Source organism: Lissotriton helveticus, chromosome 6, assembly GCF_964261635.1.
Source record: "Lissotriton helveticus chromosome 6, aLisHel1.1, whole genome shotgun sequence".
Lineage (NCBI taxonomy): Eukaryota > Metazoa > Chordata > Amphibia > Caudata > Salamandridae > Lissotriton > Lissotriton helveticus.
In genome coordinates, this window is record NC_136067.1 from 1,887,608,311 (window position 1) to 1,887,625,487 (window position 17,177).

At 47.2% G+C, this 17,177-nt stretch overlaps 1 protein-coding gene across 1 annotated transcript in view; it reads right to left on the reverse strand.

Moving 5' to 3' along the window:
* Positions 1–17,177, reverse strand: part of LOC144762925 (TATA box-binding protein-associated factor RNA polymerase I subunit A-like) — a 124,650-nt gene that overhangs the window by 99,160 nt on the left and 8,313 nt on the right. Inside the window, exon 2 of the mRNA XM_078648225.1 lies at positions 1,223–1,416. Within this exon, the coding sequence (XP_078504351.1) occupies positions 1,223–1,416 (194 nt within the window). The remainder of the gene's footprint in view (positions 1–1,222; positions 1,417–17,177) is intronic.

The window sequence follows — 17,177 nt, forward strand, 5'->3', positions numbered from 1 at the left end:
AGGGTGGATTTGGATATGGAAATGGGCATCCTTTAATTCGAGAGTGGTCATGAATTTGCCTTGCTGCAACAGAGGAATAACGTCCTGGAACATTACCATGTGGTAGTACTCTGAGAGGATGTACTTATTGAGAAGCCTGAAGTAGAGTAGGGGCCTGAAGGACCAATCTTTCTTCGGGATCAGAAAGTACTGGTAGTGCACCTCTTTGTGTGCTGGTGTGGTGGTCCAGGCTCTATGGCCCCTTTGAGTAGTAGCACGTCCACTTCTCCCTGGAGGAGATGCTGGTTTTCTGTGGAGAGGGAGTGTTTGAAGGGGGTATCTTTGGTGGTGTGGCAGTGAGTACTAGGCAGTAGCATGTGATATTTCGCCAATATGCGAGGACCCCCTGCAAGCATCCCCTGACAGGTGTAGTGTGGTCAGTGCAAAGGGAGTGCAGGCCACTGCTTGACGGGGGCGTCTCCCTTTGTCACACCGATTCTGCCCCTGCCCTTGTGGCTATTCCCTTCATAGGCAATTCTGGAATAACCCCGGGAAGCTTACTGCTGCCTCTGGTATGAGTTGGAAACTTCTAGGGCTGTAGCGTTTGCCGCCACCAGGGAACTGTGAGCAACGAAAGGACCCAAAGGGCGATGGAGGCTGAATATCTTCTCTAGCATCTGATCAACTTGAGGCCCAAAGAGGTGTTCCCCAACAAAGGGGAGTTGATCATATACTGTTGGGCTTCTGGCTTAAAGCCAGAGACACAGAGCCAGGCATGTTGGCAGATCAGAATACTAGAGTTAATACCTCTGGCAGGGGTGTCAGCTGTGTCCAGACACACCTAGTGGTCGTATTGTGATTGGTTTGGTCCTCTGTTACAAGCTCCAGAACTCTCTACCTGTATTGATCCAGGAGGTGTTGGATCAGGTCCTCTATCTCATTCCACTGTGCTCAGTCAGAGCTAGAAAGTAGGTTAGTGATACGCCAGAGGGTGGCTGATAGGGCGGCTATCCATTTGCCTGCCACATCTTATTACTTTCTTTATTAGGCGGCGGAGCATCACCAGTACCCGGCTGGTTCGAGTGGGAGGCCTTATACTTTTAGTCTACTCTGGGCGTGACTACTCTGGCTTTTACAGTGTCTTTAAAGACACCCTGAGTGGATGTCAACATTCTATTGAGCATGGTAGGCATTGTGTTAAATGCGGAGAGTGTGAGAACATTTCCACCATGAAGTCATCTACCTCTGCAATGGTGTGCATGTCAACCTTGTGGAAGGTGCCCACCCTGTGGATGACCTCTTGATATGAGGCGGTATCATCTGGAGAGGAAGGGTTGGCTGTGTAGAGTTTGTGGGTCGGTGTCAACTGGGGAACAACACCATAATTGTCCCAAGGATCATCCTGGGTCTCCTTGTCATATGGTGCATCATACAGGTCTGTAGGATAAAGGGGACTACCCTCTCCATAGACAGAATGTGGGGAGACCCCTGGCGAGGATGGAGAAGGTGGCTTGTGAGGTGGAAGGGGTGGGTGGGGGTCATGGCTTTGGGTGGAGGAAGGGTGACTGTGGGTGGAGGAGGAATGGGTTTAGGAGGAGAAGCTGAGGAAGAAATCAGAGGAATGGAGGAATGAGAAGGTATAGGGCATGTGCCCCTGTCCCGATGCTTCTTCAGTTTAGGAGGTGGCGGTGGCTCCAATGCTCCTCTAATGTAAGTTTCCTTTTTCAAGGAAGAGTGTCCTGCACCTACGGTGACGATTTGGCAGAAATGTTGCCAGTTTGCAGGTGAATGAATAGTCTCTTCTGCCTACTGTCCAGCTCCCCCTGAAGGCGATGAAGAATGCGTTCGTCGAGATCCTTGGACCCTGCGGAGGGCTGTGCCATAGCCACATTTTGGCTTCAAAGCCAGCCTGGACTTTAAGTGGTGCTTCAGCTTCGAAGAGCCAGTCTGCACTGTCTCAGAGGGCCCAGAACGCATCCAGGGTACTGCTGGCACCGAAGGAGGCCAGGTATTATGCGGCTGTTTCGGCACCGGGATCATAGTCACGTCGGCTCGGAAGCGTTGTGTTTGTGCCTGCCAAGGCTGGGATACTGTTGCGGTCCAGAAAGCTGTTGGGCTGGTAGTGGGCTCAACGCCCGACCCGGAGAGGTGGTGGTCAAATGGTTGTTTATGTTTGAGGGATACAAAACTTTCAGTTGATATCTTTGGGTGTTTGCCAAGCAGATGGGGGTTGATCTTCAGCAACAACCGAGGACTCAACTCAGGGCTGAAGGCCGCAGGTTGATCGGCAGACGTGGAGGCACCAGTTTCCCCTTCAATGTCCTCACCGGAGAGGTCAGGGGTGTCCGCATCTTGCCGCTGAGCCATCTTGCTTCAAGGCAGTACCTGAGGGTCTTCTTTGATCACAACATGAGGGTGGGACAGGATGTTTTGTCCTGATTCGGTGACAAGCAGAGGTTACAGACTGAATGGTGATCTTGCCGCAAGTACTTCGAGTGGCACTCTAGACAGGAGTCCTTTCAATCATGGCCTACACATTCTCAGGGAGGGTGATCAGAGAGAAGTGCTGGAGGGTGGCCGAGGCCCCGAACAAAGCGTCCAAAATATCCCAGGCAGAGAGCCGATGGAACCTGGATGAAATTGAAAAGATTACAGAGTACGCAATTGTTTAGTGCTAAAGGGGATGGAAGCACCGGAAAGCCCCAATGAGGAATGCCACGTGGGTCGACTCGGAGCTTCAGCGGCACATACCCAAACCGGACGACGGAAGAAAATAATATGACAATGGAGACGATCCCCATGTACATTCCCAGTCACAGATCTCAAGACTTGAAAGATTTCTTCAAGAACAAGCACTGGCAAAGCCAACAGATATAGCCTATGCAAGGGCTAATGGCTTTGCCAGTATGTTTTAGCCATGTTGTACACCAGCGTGGCTGCTGTGCAGCATGGCTGAAAGTTAGTGGGGTAAAGGAGAGTAGCGTGGAGTGGCATACAGAGGAGTGCTATGGAGTGGCATAGAATGATGTAGAGTCAAGATGAGTGGCGTGAACTGCCATGGAGCCGCTTGGAGTGGTGTAGTGTTGTGGAGGGAGTAGAGTGTTGTAGGGTAGAGTGGAGTAGCACAGTGTCAGGGAGGAGTGGCACAATATGGAGTGGCCGAGTGTGGAGTAGTGTGTCATACAATAGAGTGCAGTAAAGTGGCATGGAGGGGCACAGAGGGAGTTGCGGAGAGCGTTGTAGAGTGAAGTTGTGTTGCAGAGTGGTATATAGTGCAGCAGAGTGGCTTAGAGTGGAGTAGAGTTAAATGGAGTACAGCGTCAGAGTGGAGTATCAGAGTTTAGTGTCGTAGAGTAGACTGGAGTGGCATAAAGTGCAGTGACATACATTGTTTCAGAGTAGTGTGAAGTGTGGAGTTGTGCAGGGTAGAGTGCAGAGGTGTAGGTTAGAGTGGCATGTAGTGGTTTACAGTGCAGTGGTGCAGAATAGATTAGAGTGGCATGGAGAGATGTGTAGTGGTGCAGAGCGTAGTGGTGTAGAATGCATTGGCATAAAGTGGCGCAGAGTTAAGTGGTGTAGAGGAGAGTGCAGTGGCGTAGAGTGCAGTGACAGAGTGCATTGGAGCAGAGTAGAGTGGTGGAGAGAGCAGTGGCGTAGAGTTCTGTGGTGCAGTGTAGAATAGAGTGGTGTAGAGTGTAGTGACGTAGAACGCAATGGTGTGACATAGCATTCAGTGGCGGAGAGTGCAGTGGTGCAGAGTAGTTGCCTTTGAGTAGAGTGGCGTTAAGTGGTGCAGAGTTAAGTGGCATAGAGTGTTACAAAATAGAGTGCAGTGGAGAGGCATAGCATAGTGACACAGAGCAGAGTTAGCAAAGTGGAGTAGAGCGGCGTAGAGTGCAGTGGCATAGAGTAGATTGTTTCAGAGTAGAGTAAAGTGGCGTGGAGTGGTGCAGGGTAGAGTGAAGTGGCAGAGCAGTGGTACAGAGTGCAGTGTTGCAGAGTAGAGTGGCATAGAGTGTAGTTGTGCAGAATATAATTTAGTGGCCTAGACTGGAGTGGTGTAGAGTGCAGTGGCGAAGATTAGAGTGGCATAGAAAGCAGGGATGTAGAGCACAATGGTGTAGAGTGGCATTGAATTCAGTAGCATAGAGTGAGGTGACGTAGAGTGGTGTCGAGTAGAGTGATGTAGAGAGCAGTGGCGTTGTGTACAGTGGTGCAGAGTAGAATAGAGTGGTGTAGAGTGCAGTGGCGTAGAGCGCAAAGGTGTACAGTGGTGTAGTGTTCAGTGGCGCACATTGCAGTGGGGTAAAGTGTTGCAGAGTAGAGTATAGTGGCGTAGAGATCAGTGGTGCAGAGTATTTGCCATAGAGTGCAGTGGCGTAAAGTGCATTGTTTTTTAGTAAAGTGTTGGAGAGTGCAGTGGTTAAGAGCAGAGTGACAGAGTGGTGCAGAGTTGAGTAGCACCGCGTAGAGTGCAGTGGCGTGGCACAGCCTGGTGGCGTAAAGTAAATTGTTTCAGAGTAGACTGAAGTGGCAGAGTGGAGTTTTGCAGGGTAGAGTGGAGTGGTGTAGAGTGGAGTAGTGTACTGTGCAGTGGTGCAGAATAGATTAGAGTGGCATGGAGAGATGTTGAGTGTTAGGGCGTAGAGCGCAGTAGAGTGACGTAGAATTGTGCAGAGAAGAGTGGTGCAAAGCAGAGTGCAGTGGCGTAGAGTCCAGTGACATTGCTGTAGAGTAAGTGGTGCAGAGTAGAGTGGTGCAAAGAGTAGTGTAATAGAGTACTGTGGTCCAGTCTAGAATAGAGTGGTGTAGAGTGCAGTGACGCAGAGCGCAATAGTGTAGGGTGGTATCGAATTTTGTGGCGCAGAGTGCAGTGTGGTAGAGTGTTGCAGAGGAGAGTGCATTGGCGTAGAGTGGTGCTAAGTGGTGCAGCACAGAGTGCAGTGGAGAGGTATAGCATAGTGGCGTAGAGAGCAGTGACGCAGAGTGCAGTTTGTAAAGTAGCGTAGAGTGCAGTGGAGTGGAGTAGATTATTTAGTATAGTGGTGTAGAGTGCACCGGCACAAAGTACAGTGGTGTAGAGTGCACTGGTACAGAGTACAGTGGTGTAGAGTAGAGAGCGTAGAGTGTAGGGCTGCAGAGCACAATGGTGTAAAGTGGCGCTGAGTTCAGTGGCAACGTAGAGTCATGCAAAGTACAGTGTCAGAGTGCAGTGCATAGAGTGGTGTTGAGTAGAATGGTGCAGAGTAGAATACAGTCGTGTGGAGTGCAGTGACGAAGAGTGCAAAGGTGTAGAGTGGCATAGCATTCAGTGGGGTAGAGTGCTGTAGAGTACAGTGGCATAGAATGCAGTGGTGCAGAGTAGTTGCCTTAGACTGCAGTGGTGTAGAGTGCATTGGTTTTTAGTAAAGTGGTGTTGAATGATTTGTGTGTAGAGTGAGGGGTTACAGTAGAGTGGTGTAGAGTAGAGTGGCACAGAGTGGCACCACTTAGACTACAGTGGTGTAGAGTGGAGTGGTATAGCATCGTGGTGTACAGCACAGTGAAAAGAGTAGCGTTTGCAGAGTAAAGCATGGTGGTGTAGAGTGCAACGGCCTAGAGCAGATTGTTTCAGAGTAGAGTGAATGAAGTGTGCAGAGTGGTGTGTTGCAGGGTAGAGTGGAGTGGTGCAGGGTACAGTGAAGTGGCATAGAGTGCACTCACTGTTGCAGAGTAGAGTGGAGTAGCCTAGACTTTAGTTGCAAAGAGTGCAGTGGTGCAGAATAGAGTGGTGTCTAGTGCACTGGCATAGAGTGGTGCAGAGTAAAGAGGAGTAGAGTGCAGTGTCAGTGTAGTGGTGCACAGTAGATTACAGTGGTGTAGAGTGTAGTGGTGTAGAGTGTAGTGGCATGGAGTTCATTGGCACAGAATAGAGTGATGTAGCGCTGAGTTTCGGAGATTGTAGTGTTGCAGAGTAGTGTTGTAGATTGCAGTGGTGTAGAGTGCAATGGTGTAGAGTAGAGTATGCAGAGTTCAGTGGTGTAGAGTGTTGCAGAGTATAGTAGCCTGTAAGAGTAGATTAGCATTGAGTTCAGTGGCGTAGAGTGTTGCAGAGTATAGTGGCCTGTAAGAGTAGATTAGCATTGAGTGCAGTGGTGTAGTGTGTATTTGTTTTAAGTAAAGTAGTGTAGAGTGCATTGGCGTTCAGTGCAGTGGCATAGAGTGCAGCAGCGTAGAATGGAATGGCACAGAGTGGCGTAGATTACAATGGCGTAGAGTCGAATTTTTCAGAGTAGAGTGCAGTGGCATAGAATGGTAAAGTGTTGCAGAGTATAGTATAGTGGAGTAGAGTGTAATAGAACAGAGAAGATTGTCATATAGTTCAGTGGTGTAGAGTGCTTTGGTTTTGAGTTAAGTGGTATAAAGTGCATTCGCATAGAGTGTAATGATGCAGAGTAGAGGGCAGTAGCACAGAGCAGAATGCAGTGGCAAAGAGCAGAGAGGTGCATAGTAGAGTGGAGTTGTGCAGAGTTGAGTGGCGCAGATTAGAGCAGAGTGGCGTCGAGTGGTGCAGAACAGTCCAGAGTAGAGTGGCAAAGGGTGGAGTGGGGTAGAATCGAGTTGTGTAAAGTGCAGTGGTGAAGAGTGCAATGGTGCATAGTAGAGTAATGTGGTGTAGAGTGCATGGACATGAAGTAGAGTGGTGTAGAGTACAGCGCAATGATGCAGTGTGGAGTGGCATAGTGTGGAATGGTGCAGAGTAGACTGTAGCTGTGTGGAGTGGTGCAGTGATATGGGTTAAAGTGAAGTATGCATGGTGGGGTAGCGTACTGCCATTACAGGCAACACATCGTCGGTTGAAATGACCCAGTGGTGCTGGAACAATGTTCAGAGTGGGGGTGCTGCCATTAATGTTATATCACCAAAGTCGTAGGATCGTGGAAAATCCAAGCGTCATACAAAAAAAAACAGGTGTAGCAAATGTGCTATGCCCATGCAGCAGGAAGGTGGTAAGGGCGTAGTATGTAGCTGGTGGTGCACTTTGAAGCACTGGTGAGGTAGCACACTGTCATTTACAGACCATACATTTTCTGTTGAAATATCTACTACATTTGCACAGACATGCAGTTTTAGTGGTAAAACTATACAGAGCAAAAACGATAATGTGTGGTAATAGGGTTTCAGCGAATACTTATCATTTGCTTCCATCACACTTCAGACACACAAAAAAGTGCTGAATTTGTGCTTTCCTAATTTCTGATATAATTTGAAATGTGTATAGTTCATTTGCTGATATTTAAAAGTGTGTTAGAAAAAACTGTCATCCTACATTTCTTCTTGTTTCAAGTACTCCAGCAGGATTGGCAACTAGATCACTTCTACAAAATTCTGTCATTTTGAAGCCTAAGAAATAAAATTACACTTCAGTTTCTGAATAAGCAACAACTTATAGCCTGACTTTTGACCTGTGCCTTTGAACATGCAACAAGATGAACACACTTTTTCATTTATTTTTAGAGCAAAAACTTTCCCGTAAAGCTAACTGATCAATCAGAAAGTACTAAATATAATATCAAATAGTCAAATATTAAAAAGTTATAAAATTATAGAAAAATAATTGCCCAGGTTTGCTTTCAGTGGCTATAGTAGAACATTTGGGGGAAAGGAAGTTGTAGATACTTAGGGACTGACTGCGGGTTCCTCTACCGTTTGATGGGGTAGTGTTGCACCCAGTAAATACCAATAATGAGAGCATGGTATTTATCAAGTGTGGATCACCATCTTTCCAAGTTCTGCACCTCAGAATAGATCATGATGGATAGTACAACTTTTCCCCCTGTTATGGAGTGCAAGAACTCCAAATGTTACATTTTCTGCAAGCTTTTTTTCTAAACAGCCTTTTTAATGAAACAAGTATTCTATCCACCATTACAATCAATGATCATTGAATAGCATTATCTGAACAGCATTCGGGACGTGAAGTACAGTGTGACATATACTTGGGAGGCATCTCTTACATGGCCCTTAGCTCTTTTTGTAGTGTTCATCCGTATTTCCCCTACATTTGTCCTTGCCATTCAGCTAGGTCCTATATTTTCCCCATGGAGTCCAGACTTTTCCCATTTCTTAGGACAGTCTCTACTTTCACACACCCAACAATGTTCTGAAACAATGTCCTATCTCATGTAAAGTGCTCTGATACCTCCGGGTCTAGCCAGTGCTATATAAAACTTATCAAATAAATAAAAAATAAAATAAACCTTAATGCAAGCTGGCACCAGTCCATGTCCCGCTTCCAGCAGGTAAGCCTCGGCACCTCCTGAGCCCGCCACAACCTTGCAATGTTTCGCTTCGTCACCCCTGAGTCCAGCATGAGCCAGGTTTTTATGTGTGTGGGCCAGGTGGACTCCCCTGTGTCTCCCAAAAAGTGCCATCTTGCATCAAGTTGCATGTGGAGGTCTAGCACCTCTGACATCACCTCAGCCACTTCTGACTAGTAGCGCTGGATTTTGGGACACTCCCAGATAATGTGGAAGAAGGTGCCCACCATCCCACACCCTCTAGCACAATGGTCTGATCTCCCTAGTCTGTAATGGAGTGTTCTAGGGGTGTATGACCTGTGTAGAACACCAAGTTGGATTAGTCTGAATCTTGCCCATATAGCCACCATTTGGGGGCTTTGAATCGCTTCCTGTCAATCGTCGTCTTCGAGCAACCCTAGATCTGATTCCCAGGCCTCTCTCAGCGGGCCCAGGGGTCAGGGAGATTATTCATTATCTTTGAGTATGTGAGAGAAACTGCTTTATCCATTTTGGGGTCAATTAGAAGTCGGTCTTCCAGAGGGGAGTATTAGGATAGCAGTACCCAGTCTGGCACATGGCATCTCAGTACAAAAGGGGGTGGTGATGGACGGAGCATCTGAGCCAATCAAACACTCACACCCAGTCAAAAGATCTGGGTTTGATCCATCACCGTTCTTTAGCCCACTCTGCCACCCCAGTTCAGACATGGCTATATGCAAATCAGTCTGACCCTGTGCCTCATGGGAACAGTCCAGCCCGAACTGCCAAGCCATGTCTTCCCTGGACCGGAAACAAGCTTCCGAGGACCGGTTTCTGGCATTCCAGCCGTCTTCAGCCCGGCTTGCTTGAATCCTGTGGCAAAGTGAGCAAGGGACTCACGTCTAAGCATACCCTGCCACACTTATGGGTTTGATCCATCACCGTTCTTTAGCCCACTCTGCCACCCCAGTTCAGACATGGCTTTATGCAAATTGGCAGTTCGGGCTGGACTGTTCCCATGAGGCACAGGGTCAGATTGATTTGCATATAGCCATGTCTGACCTGGATTCAAGCGTCTAAAATGTTATCATGTTTTTATTTTAAATTAATTGAGTCTGAGCTTTGTGAAGAAGGTAATCTGAATATGATATATCTGTTTTGCTCTACCAAATCAGTACGTCTGTCGCATGCGGAAATGTCAATAGGATTTACGTTATGTGAAATTTTCAGTTATTAGTTTTGTTTTTGCAGCGTTACCTATGTATGATTTGTAGTAGTTTGATAAATACTGTAAAGATGTACACAGGTTATTAGTGATGTCCATCGGTCATTCCTTGTATCTTACAAGTTTTCTATGTTATTTGTTACATCCCTGATGAAGTTCCTCAAGTTTCATTTTGGGAACGAAACGCGTTGGCTGTTTTTATGAATGAATATGAATTTTGGAATAAAGAAACCATTTGAAGAAATCATTATGGACTACATTTACTTTCTTCGACACACCTCCTTTTGTTTAAGGTGCGTCTTAGTGTGCCTGAGTTCTGGTTGTCTTTTATCCCCTTCATGCACCACTAATCAGCCTCGCTAAAAGTTTGGCGGACATATTATATGTGCATTTTGTTTCATTGAGATGCGCATCTCAAGGAGCACAGTGGCCATCTTTTGGAGCGATATTTCAGTGCGTAGATGTCTTTCACTCAATGAGAACTTACCTTGCTAAACAATTTTGACAAGACTGTTACAGAAATAAAGCTTTCATATGGAAAGGTCAGCGGCCATCATCTAAATTGACATACCTGGAAGTGAAGTGTGCATGCACCCGTTCAATAAAGAGCATCACACTTACACTGGTCATATAAAAACATACAGAAAACGACCACACACAGGCAAGTGTCCAAGTATATACATTCATACAATGGGCTATTTCTCAACTGTTAGAGGTTTATTGACAGCATGATAGTTATGATCTCTTTTAATCCTCCTGCCATATGCAATCAAGTGGAGACTCAAAACCTGTACACTGCAACATTCATGCAACTGAAAAATACCTGATGGTGTGTTTTGATCGGATTTTATTGCACTTATCAAACATATTTCACCCTAATATGTTTTGGTCTATTTCTACTATGTCAGTTATACGAGTGAGTTAATTGTGCCATCATAAAGGTTTCATTGTGTTACAAAAAAAAATGGAACAACAATTTGGCACATCACTAAAATATTCGTCATGCATAGGAGAACCACCAATACCGTGGCAGACACCGAAAGAATAATTTCACACGTATTTAGCTATCACTGATGCTTTGAATGTCAGTCAAACATAAAAAGATATTTGCTACACTGCAATGTCTTCGATGGACAAGAAATGTTCAAATCTCTCACAAGGACAGTTCCTTTAGTCAGTGAGGGTGATTGTTTTTTTTTGTATTATAAAGTATGAAAGATTGAGAAATACACTTTAGGCCATGCATTAGTGTCGCTACGGAAAGATGTATATTACATATTCACAGGGCGATTGAAACGTTTAACAACTTTTTATCAGCTTGTAGGAGATGAAATGCTGTGAGATCATCTAATGAAAAACATTAATAGCAGGAAAATTCAGGACATGTATGGGTGAATGTGCCTCAACTCTAAATGAAGAGATCACATCTGCCAAAAGCATCTGAACAATCAGTCACACAGGCAAAAACTGTGAATAAGGAAAACACAGAAAGAAATGAGTAGAAGAGTGTAGATTGAGAAACAAAACTGAGATAAGAAACCAGTAAGGAAAGACAAAGGGGAACCAACGTTTATATTTTAATTTTGTTGAAATGGATTTCATTTTGCCTCCTTCAAAGGATGCCCCTCTACAGGTAAAGATTGCAACTTCTGTGTGAGAAAAGGCCTTTGTCCAAGACACGCAGGGATGGGAAAAAATTCCAAGGCTAGAATAGTGTAACTCAGTGAGAGTTTACCGATGAACAGAAAATCCACGCTATAGAGTTTAGGGTGAAAAATAGAAATTGTACAAATGAAGGAAGGAGGATGTTGAGGACTAAAGCTTGCCTGATGCCATCATTATAAGAGTCTCGTCTGCCATGCTTCTGAGTGATAACAAAAGGTCTATAAAATGCCAAATGAGATAGTTGTGCCATGCAAAAGACACATAATTGATTTAATGGGTCATTTCACTGCAGATGTGCCAGGCCTGGTAGCGCAGTGCCGGGTCTAGAGGCTCCTGTGTTTGACCTCATGGTCACAGGTTCAAATCCCCGTGGCTCTAGTCATCCTTTCATCCTTCTGAAGTCGAAAAAATGAGTACCTTTGAGTTGGGTAACAATAAACATCTGTTATTCAGTGCCAAGATGCCTACTAGTGAAGGTGTGCTTTACAAATACACGTAATGTTATGTGTTGTTAAACTGGATATGTTTGCATAAAAGTATGTGGTACAGCGAAGGGTGCATATGTTGTGGAAAATTAGTATGGTTTGGTAAACATTATCTGCGCCATCTTGCCTTTTCCCCTGATGCCACACTTTTTGTCGTGCGCACCCGCCATTTTAAGTGCCTCGATCAGAACCACCCTCTGCATGCCGCTGACCCCCACTCACTGGCCACCCCCGCTCTCACATGCCCTGGGTCATAAACCCCTCTTCAGCGCAGCTCTGCCTCGGAACCCCATCCTGTTCCCAGCGCGACCCCTCCCTTCATTCCTTTCATGGTCCCAGGTCCTTTAATACAAACCCCCTTTTCCTGTGTGCCAGTTTGTCTTCCTCGTTCCCAGGCCGCCACCTGGCCCTGCGGATATTGTTTATTGCCCCCCCCTCCCCGTACAGTAGGGAGCTTCCCCCATTAAAGGACCCTCGAATTGATCAAAGCCCCCACCCTATGAGATCCGATCAACCCCACACATTCCGTGAATCGGCGGAATGTCCAGCTGCGCGATAATCATCACCTGTTGTGACCGGGGTGGGGACTTCAACTGTAAATGTGTGTGGGAACGGGCCTGAAGGGGGGATTCTGAGGATGTCCTTTCATACTACAAAGCATTGCAAGAATGTGTTACCTGCAATAAAGATCATAAACTTGTGTATAAGAGGCCAGGCCTCAGAGATGCGGGTAGAGCACCTCGTGACGATACTGGCTGTCCGAACTGATGTGTTCTCCTCCGGAGAGAATAAACCTTGTTTCCTGCCTTCCAGTCTCCAGCGCCTGCCTCTTCATTGATTAATATTTTGTGGGTTAAAGAGGCGATACCGCCGGGCAAATATTGGTTGGCCGTGACCCTTTTTTTTACAATTGGCGTCCCAAACGTGGGGCCCATCAGCGACACGTGGATCCAGTGGGAGAGGTCCTGACGACAGAGTGAACGACTGCAACGATCGGGAGAGCTCCTGCCCAATAGACCCTCGTCTGGCAGCCGATCATCCGAACTTCACTGGTTCCGAACAGACCTCTCTCGAGTGATCAACGGTCCTGACTGGGAACCATCAGGAGTGCCGCGAAGAATACGAGGAAAAGAGGACGATCGGGCGCTGGATTCGGAAGACAAGAAACTGTCCATACGGTCCGGGTAAGGTCGTGTAAACACGACGAATTGCGAAATGATTATTTTATTGTTTGGAAAATACTAGTATTGCTCTTTGTTGATTTGTTTGGAGATTCGCTGTCTGCAAACGGAGAAAACGACAGGCTCTCTCTCTCTTTGCAAGCAGTGAAGGATAGGTAACGCAGCCAGCGTGCCTATCTTTCTCCCCCACTGATTGATTGTTTGAACCCACACTGATTAATTGTTTTTGACCCCGAACTACTGTTCGCGGATCGTTTTCTGGAGATTCTCTGTCTGCAAACAGGAAAAAGAACAGGTTCCTCTTTGCAGATAGTGAAAGGGTAGAGGACGCAGACCTTTTGCGGGCCTACTTATTCTCCCCACTGATTGTTTTGATTGACCGAGTATTGACTGTTCGATATTGGTTCATGAGGTATTCACTGCCTGCAAACAACGTAGAATAGAAATATTCTGTCTAGTCTTTGCACGCAGTGATAAGATAGGCAGTGCTGACTTTTGTCCTCGTTGTGAGCCGTCATGTCTGTCTTCTCCCCACTGATTGGTAGTTGGTTCAGCCCGGACCGTTTATTAGAGGTGGACCATCTAGCTCCGCTGGAAGGCACCCCTAATAAAGACATGTTCACAAAGTATGGATTAGTTACCATAGCCTATAGTAAGCTGTGCCACAAATATACCAAAGAAAATCAAGAGAAACAGTGGCCACTGATAGGATCCTTCGATCTTGATAAAATAGAAACGTTAGAAATAGCCCTTTGTAATAGTAAGACAACACCTATTATGCTCGACAGTCTCGGTATGTGGCGCAAAGAAGCAATGCAACGAAAGAAAAGAGACGAAGTCAGAGTAGGTAAAGAAACGCGACAGACAACCTTCCAAGCATCTGGTAGGCAAAAGGAAGGGATAGCGGCAACACGGTTCCAAGGAGTAAACGCAGGAAGGGAACAGTGTAAAGGAATATACCGACAGGACAACCCCAAAACACAACGACCTGAAAGTAATCCCCCGACACTACGCGCAGGACGACCAGACTTAGGGCAAAACCAATGTGCTTTTTGTAAATATTCCGGGCACTGGAAAGCCCAATGCCCGACTCTACTGAACGAGGGTAAGAGCAGAGGGCCGACAGAAATAACAGGCCGGCAGAAAGGGAAAAGGCGTGAGACAAAGATGAATCAGACTGACACAGACAGGCCGGATAGAACCACCGCGTTTGATTACGCCCGATGGCACAGATTTCGCCAGACCGATTTCAGCGACATGTTTGAATCCTCATAGATCGAACAACGATAAGACGGGAAACCCAGACTAGCTCTAAGTTACCCGGTGACGAACCCCGTACTACCGCTACTGTTCCCTAACACAAAAGCCACCCTTTTCGGATAACCTACAGAAACAATACACAGAGTAGTCTCGGACAGATTAGTATACATTCCATTAATGAACTCAAATTTCGAGTGCAATGGGACTGATTACTCTCTGTTGCCTCCCCACTCTGTAAAGCAATTACAGGTCTGCATAGACAACCCCCCATTACCCAGACATGCCTGTCCAAACAAAATACCTACCCCCACTCCGGAAGTTCCCGAAATGCCGCAGGTCACCGGTCACGCCCATCTGGAAGGTGAAACACACAGCATGTGTGGGGCGGGGCCTGCTGACAGCCATCGATCGAAAAGATCACCAGTGGGATGTCCAGAGGCACCACGGGCCCGGCATGAAATGGCCTTCCCGTCTTCTTCCTGGGGCGGTGTCCCCCGGGCCACGAGTAGGGAGGGGGCGGATACAGATGACCCCCTCCCTCGGATCTCCTGGTCCGGCCATCACAAATACCTCCACTGAAGAATTGGTGCAGGGTGGACTGGGAAGGAGAGGCGACGCGAACGGGCCTCTCCCACCACCTCGGGTAGGGGGTTTCCCAGCCCCGGCCCGGCGCCGAAATCCTCCAGCCGGGCGGCGGCCATACTTCCGCAGCACAGGCCATAGAACGGCGGCGGCCATACTTCCGCAGCACAGGCCATAGAACCGCGGCGGCCATACTTCCGCAGCACAGGACATACAATGGCGGCGACCATACTCGCGCAGCACAAGACATACGATGGCCCTCAAGTGTACTTGTGGAGTACGGGATATGGGGGTGGCCATCATGCATGCCCATGAAAGAGGGCAGCGTGGAGTGCACCGGGAGAGGGAGACGGCGCGAACGAGTCTCCCTCGCCTCCCCAGGTGGAGGCGCCACAGTTGCACCCTAGCGCCTCGAGCCGAATGTCCTGCTCCTACGGCATGGTGTTCCATTTTTCGCCCAAGAAGTCTCTTCCACTCTTGCAGACACGACGAAGGGCGGCTGCTGCGGAGTCTCAAAATGGCGTCTGGACCCCCCTGGAAGGCGGGTCTAGGCCGCTAGAGTAACTTTGACCAGCGATGTAACTCGGACGCTTGCCCACCGGGGCACGAGCCCCCACCTCCGACAACATCTCCACAGCCTCAAAGATTCTGCAAAAAGTCCCAGGAGTCCTCGGTTCCTACAGGCTTCCGGTGAGGAATAACTGCCTTGATCGCTAACGAAATAAGCATGACATAGCCACCCCTTCTGTTAGCACAAGTCTTTTTGAACTGCCGAAAGGGACTCTGGTCCAACCGCCGGTTGTGGAAAACATTTTTTTCCTGATGCTACTTCCGGACTAACCCGGCCTCGCCCAAAATGGCGCCGGTATCAATAGGAACTTACGAACACCTCGTGGTGTTTTTAGCTAATAAGACTTGATGTTCTGAGATATGTATATGATCCTTTGTACACTTGACGAAAAAAAAAAAGAGGGAGGGTTCACTTGACGAACATGTAAAAAGGATCCCGTTAAAATGTTGGTTTCAATGTACGATTTATTATGATATTATTGTAACTGATACATAACCTCGCTTATGACACACGCCCACGGTATGCATATAGGAAATTTGATTGCAACTAGTCCGACTGTGCTTCCAATTATGAAATGAATGCCCCTTGATCCCTCAACTATTGATAGACGTTTTTAGTTTCTTGCAAATGAATGAATAAACCCTTTTTTTTACATGTTTTTAATGCTGCAAAATAGCCCCCCCTACTGTACGCACTTTAGCCATCGCCGTGTCCAGCCAAATACGATTGCACTCTCACATCTACATGCTGAACGATTGTGCAAATAAAGGTTTTCCAAACTATGAACAGGTATTGCATGCTTTTTGTAAAATGTGGGATCAGCGGGAGAGTTTTTTGTGCGCTCTGCTTTGTTCTCTTTTTAAGGTTATTAGAAGACGGTTGCTCAGCCCCGGATTGAGGATCGAATCTAAGGCACGATACTCTGCCCCCGAATATGCGACTGGCTCAGGAACTAATGCATGGAGAAGGACCTCGACTTCCGAGGGCGGGTAAAGTGAAGTGGTGTAAATGATAGAATGTTATAAAGGTATGGTACTCAAAGGTACTAGGGAACAGGGTTGGCCGAAGAGCTGATATGCCTTAGGACAATCACAGCGTTGGAAAAGATTTAAGGACCCCGATAGCTAGATACATCTACAAACTAGATACCTCGCACTAAGCGCCTCTGATTTTCTTTAACGTTTTCCTGCACACGGCCTATAATGCCACACTCGGACCGTCTCCCTCGTGAACAAACCTATCGCTCGCCATCCTTGCCACACTGATGCCCCCCCTGGCTTCAGAAAACCAAGACCCCAGGGATTCTATCCCGAGGAGATAAGACGAGTATGTGGTAAGTAAAGGGTTTTCGTGCCCATGCATTTGATATGCTCGAATGTTGTCCCCCTCCCTTCCCCTCTTTTCCTCCCTCTACAGGTTACATTGGAATCACGACTGAGGCATGGTGAAGATCTGAAGCCTCGCCATGTCTGATACATGAAGCGGACTAACGCTGCAAGGTGGCACCTAAGGACACCCACAAACTACTCTTGTAACGAAAGAGCCAATAAGTTGTACGATATGATGAAACACGATCACCCCTAATCCGTGTTGCGTGAATGAGCACATGTCACGTATGTCTGAAACTATGAGAAAATGTTTTTATGCGACTGAAGCGTTGACTTAACTAGTCAAAGGACCGAGAGTGCGAGAAGTGCGACACAATGGTGCCTTTTACTCAATGCATGTCCCTTGTACCCGGCCTAATGCTCGTCCGTCCCAAAGTGCATGCTTTCGAAATTCTAACACAGACCCGTAATGTCTCATGTTGTGTAATGCGCTGAATAGCCTATCTTAATACACGGCCACCCCCCCCCCATGTCGTACGTGTACTATTTAGCCTATTGTTGCATCTATCTATCTATATCTCTATATCTCTCTCTCTCTCTCTCTCTCTCTCTCTCTCTCTCTCTCTCTCTCTCTCTCTCT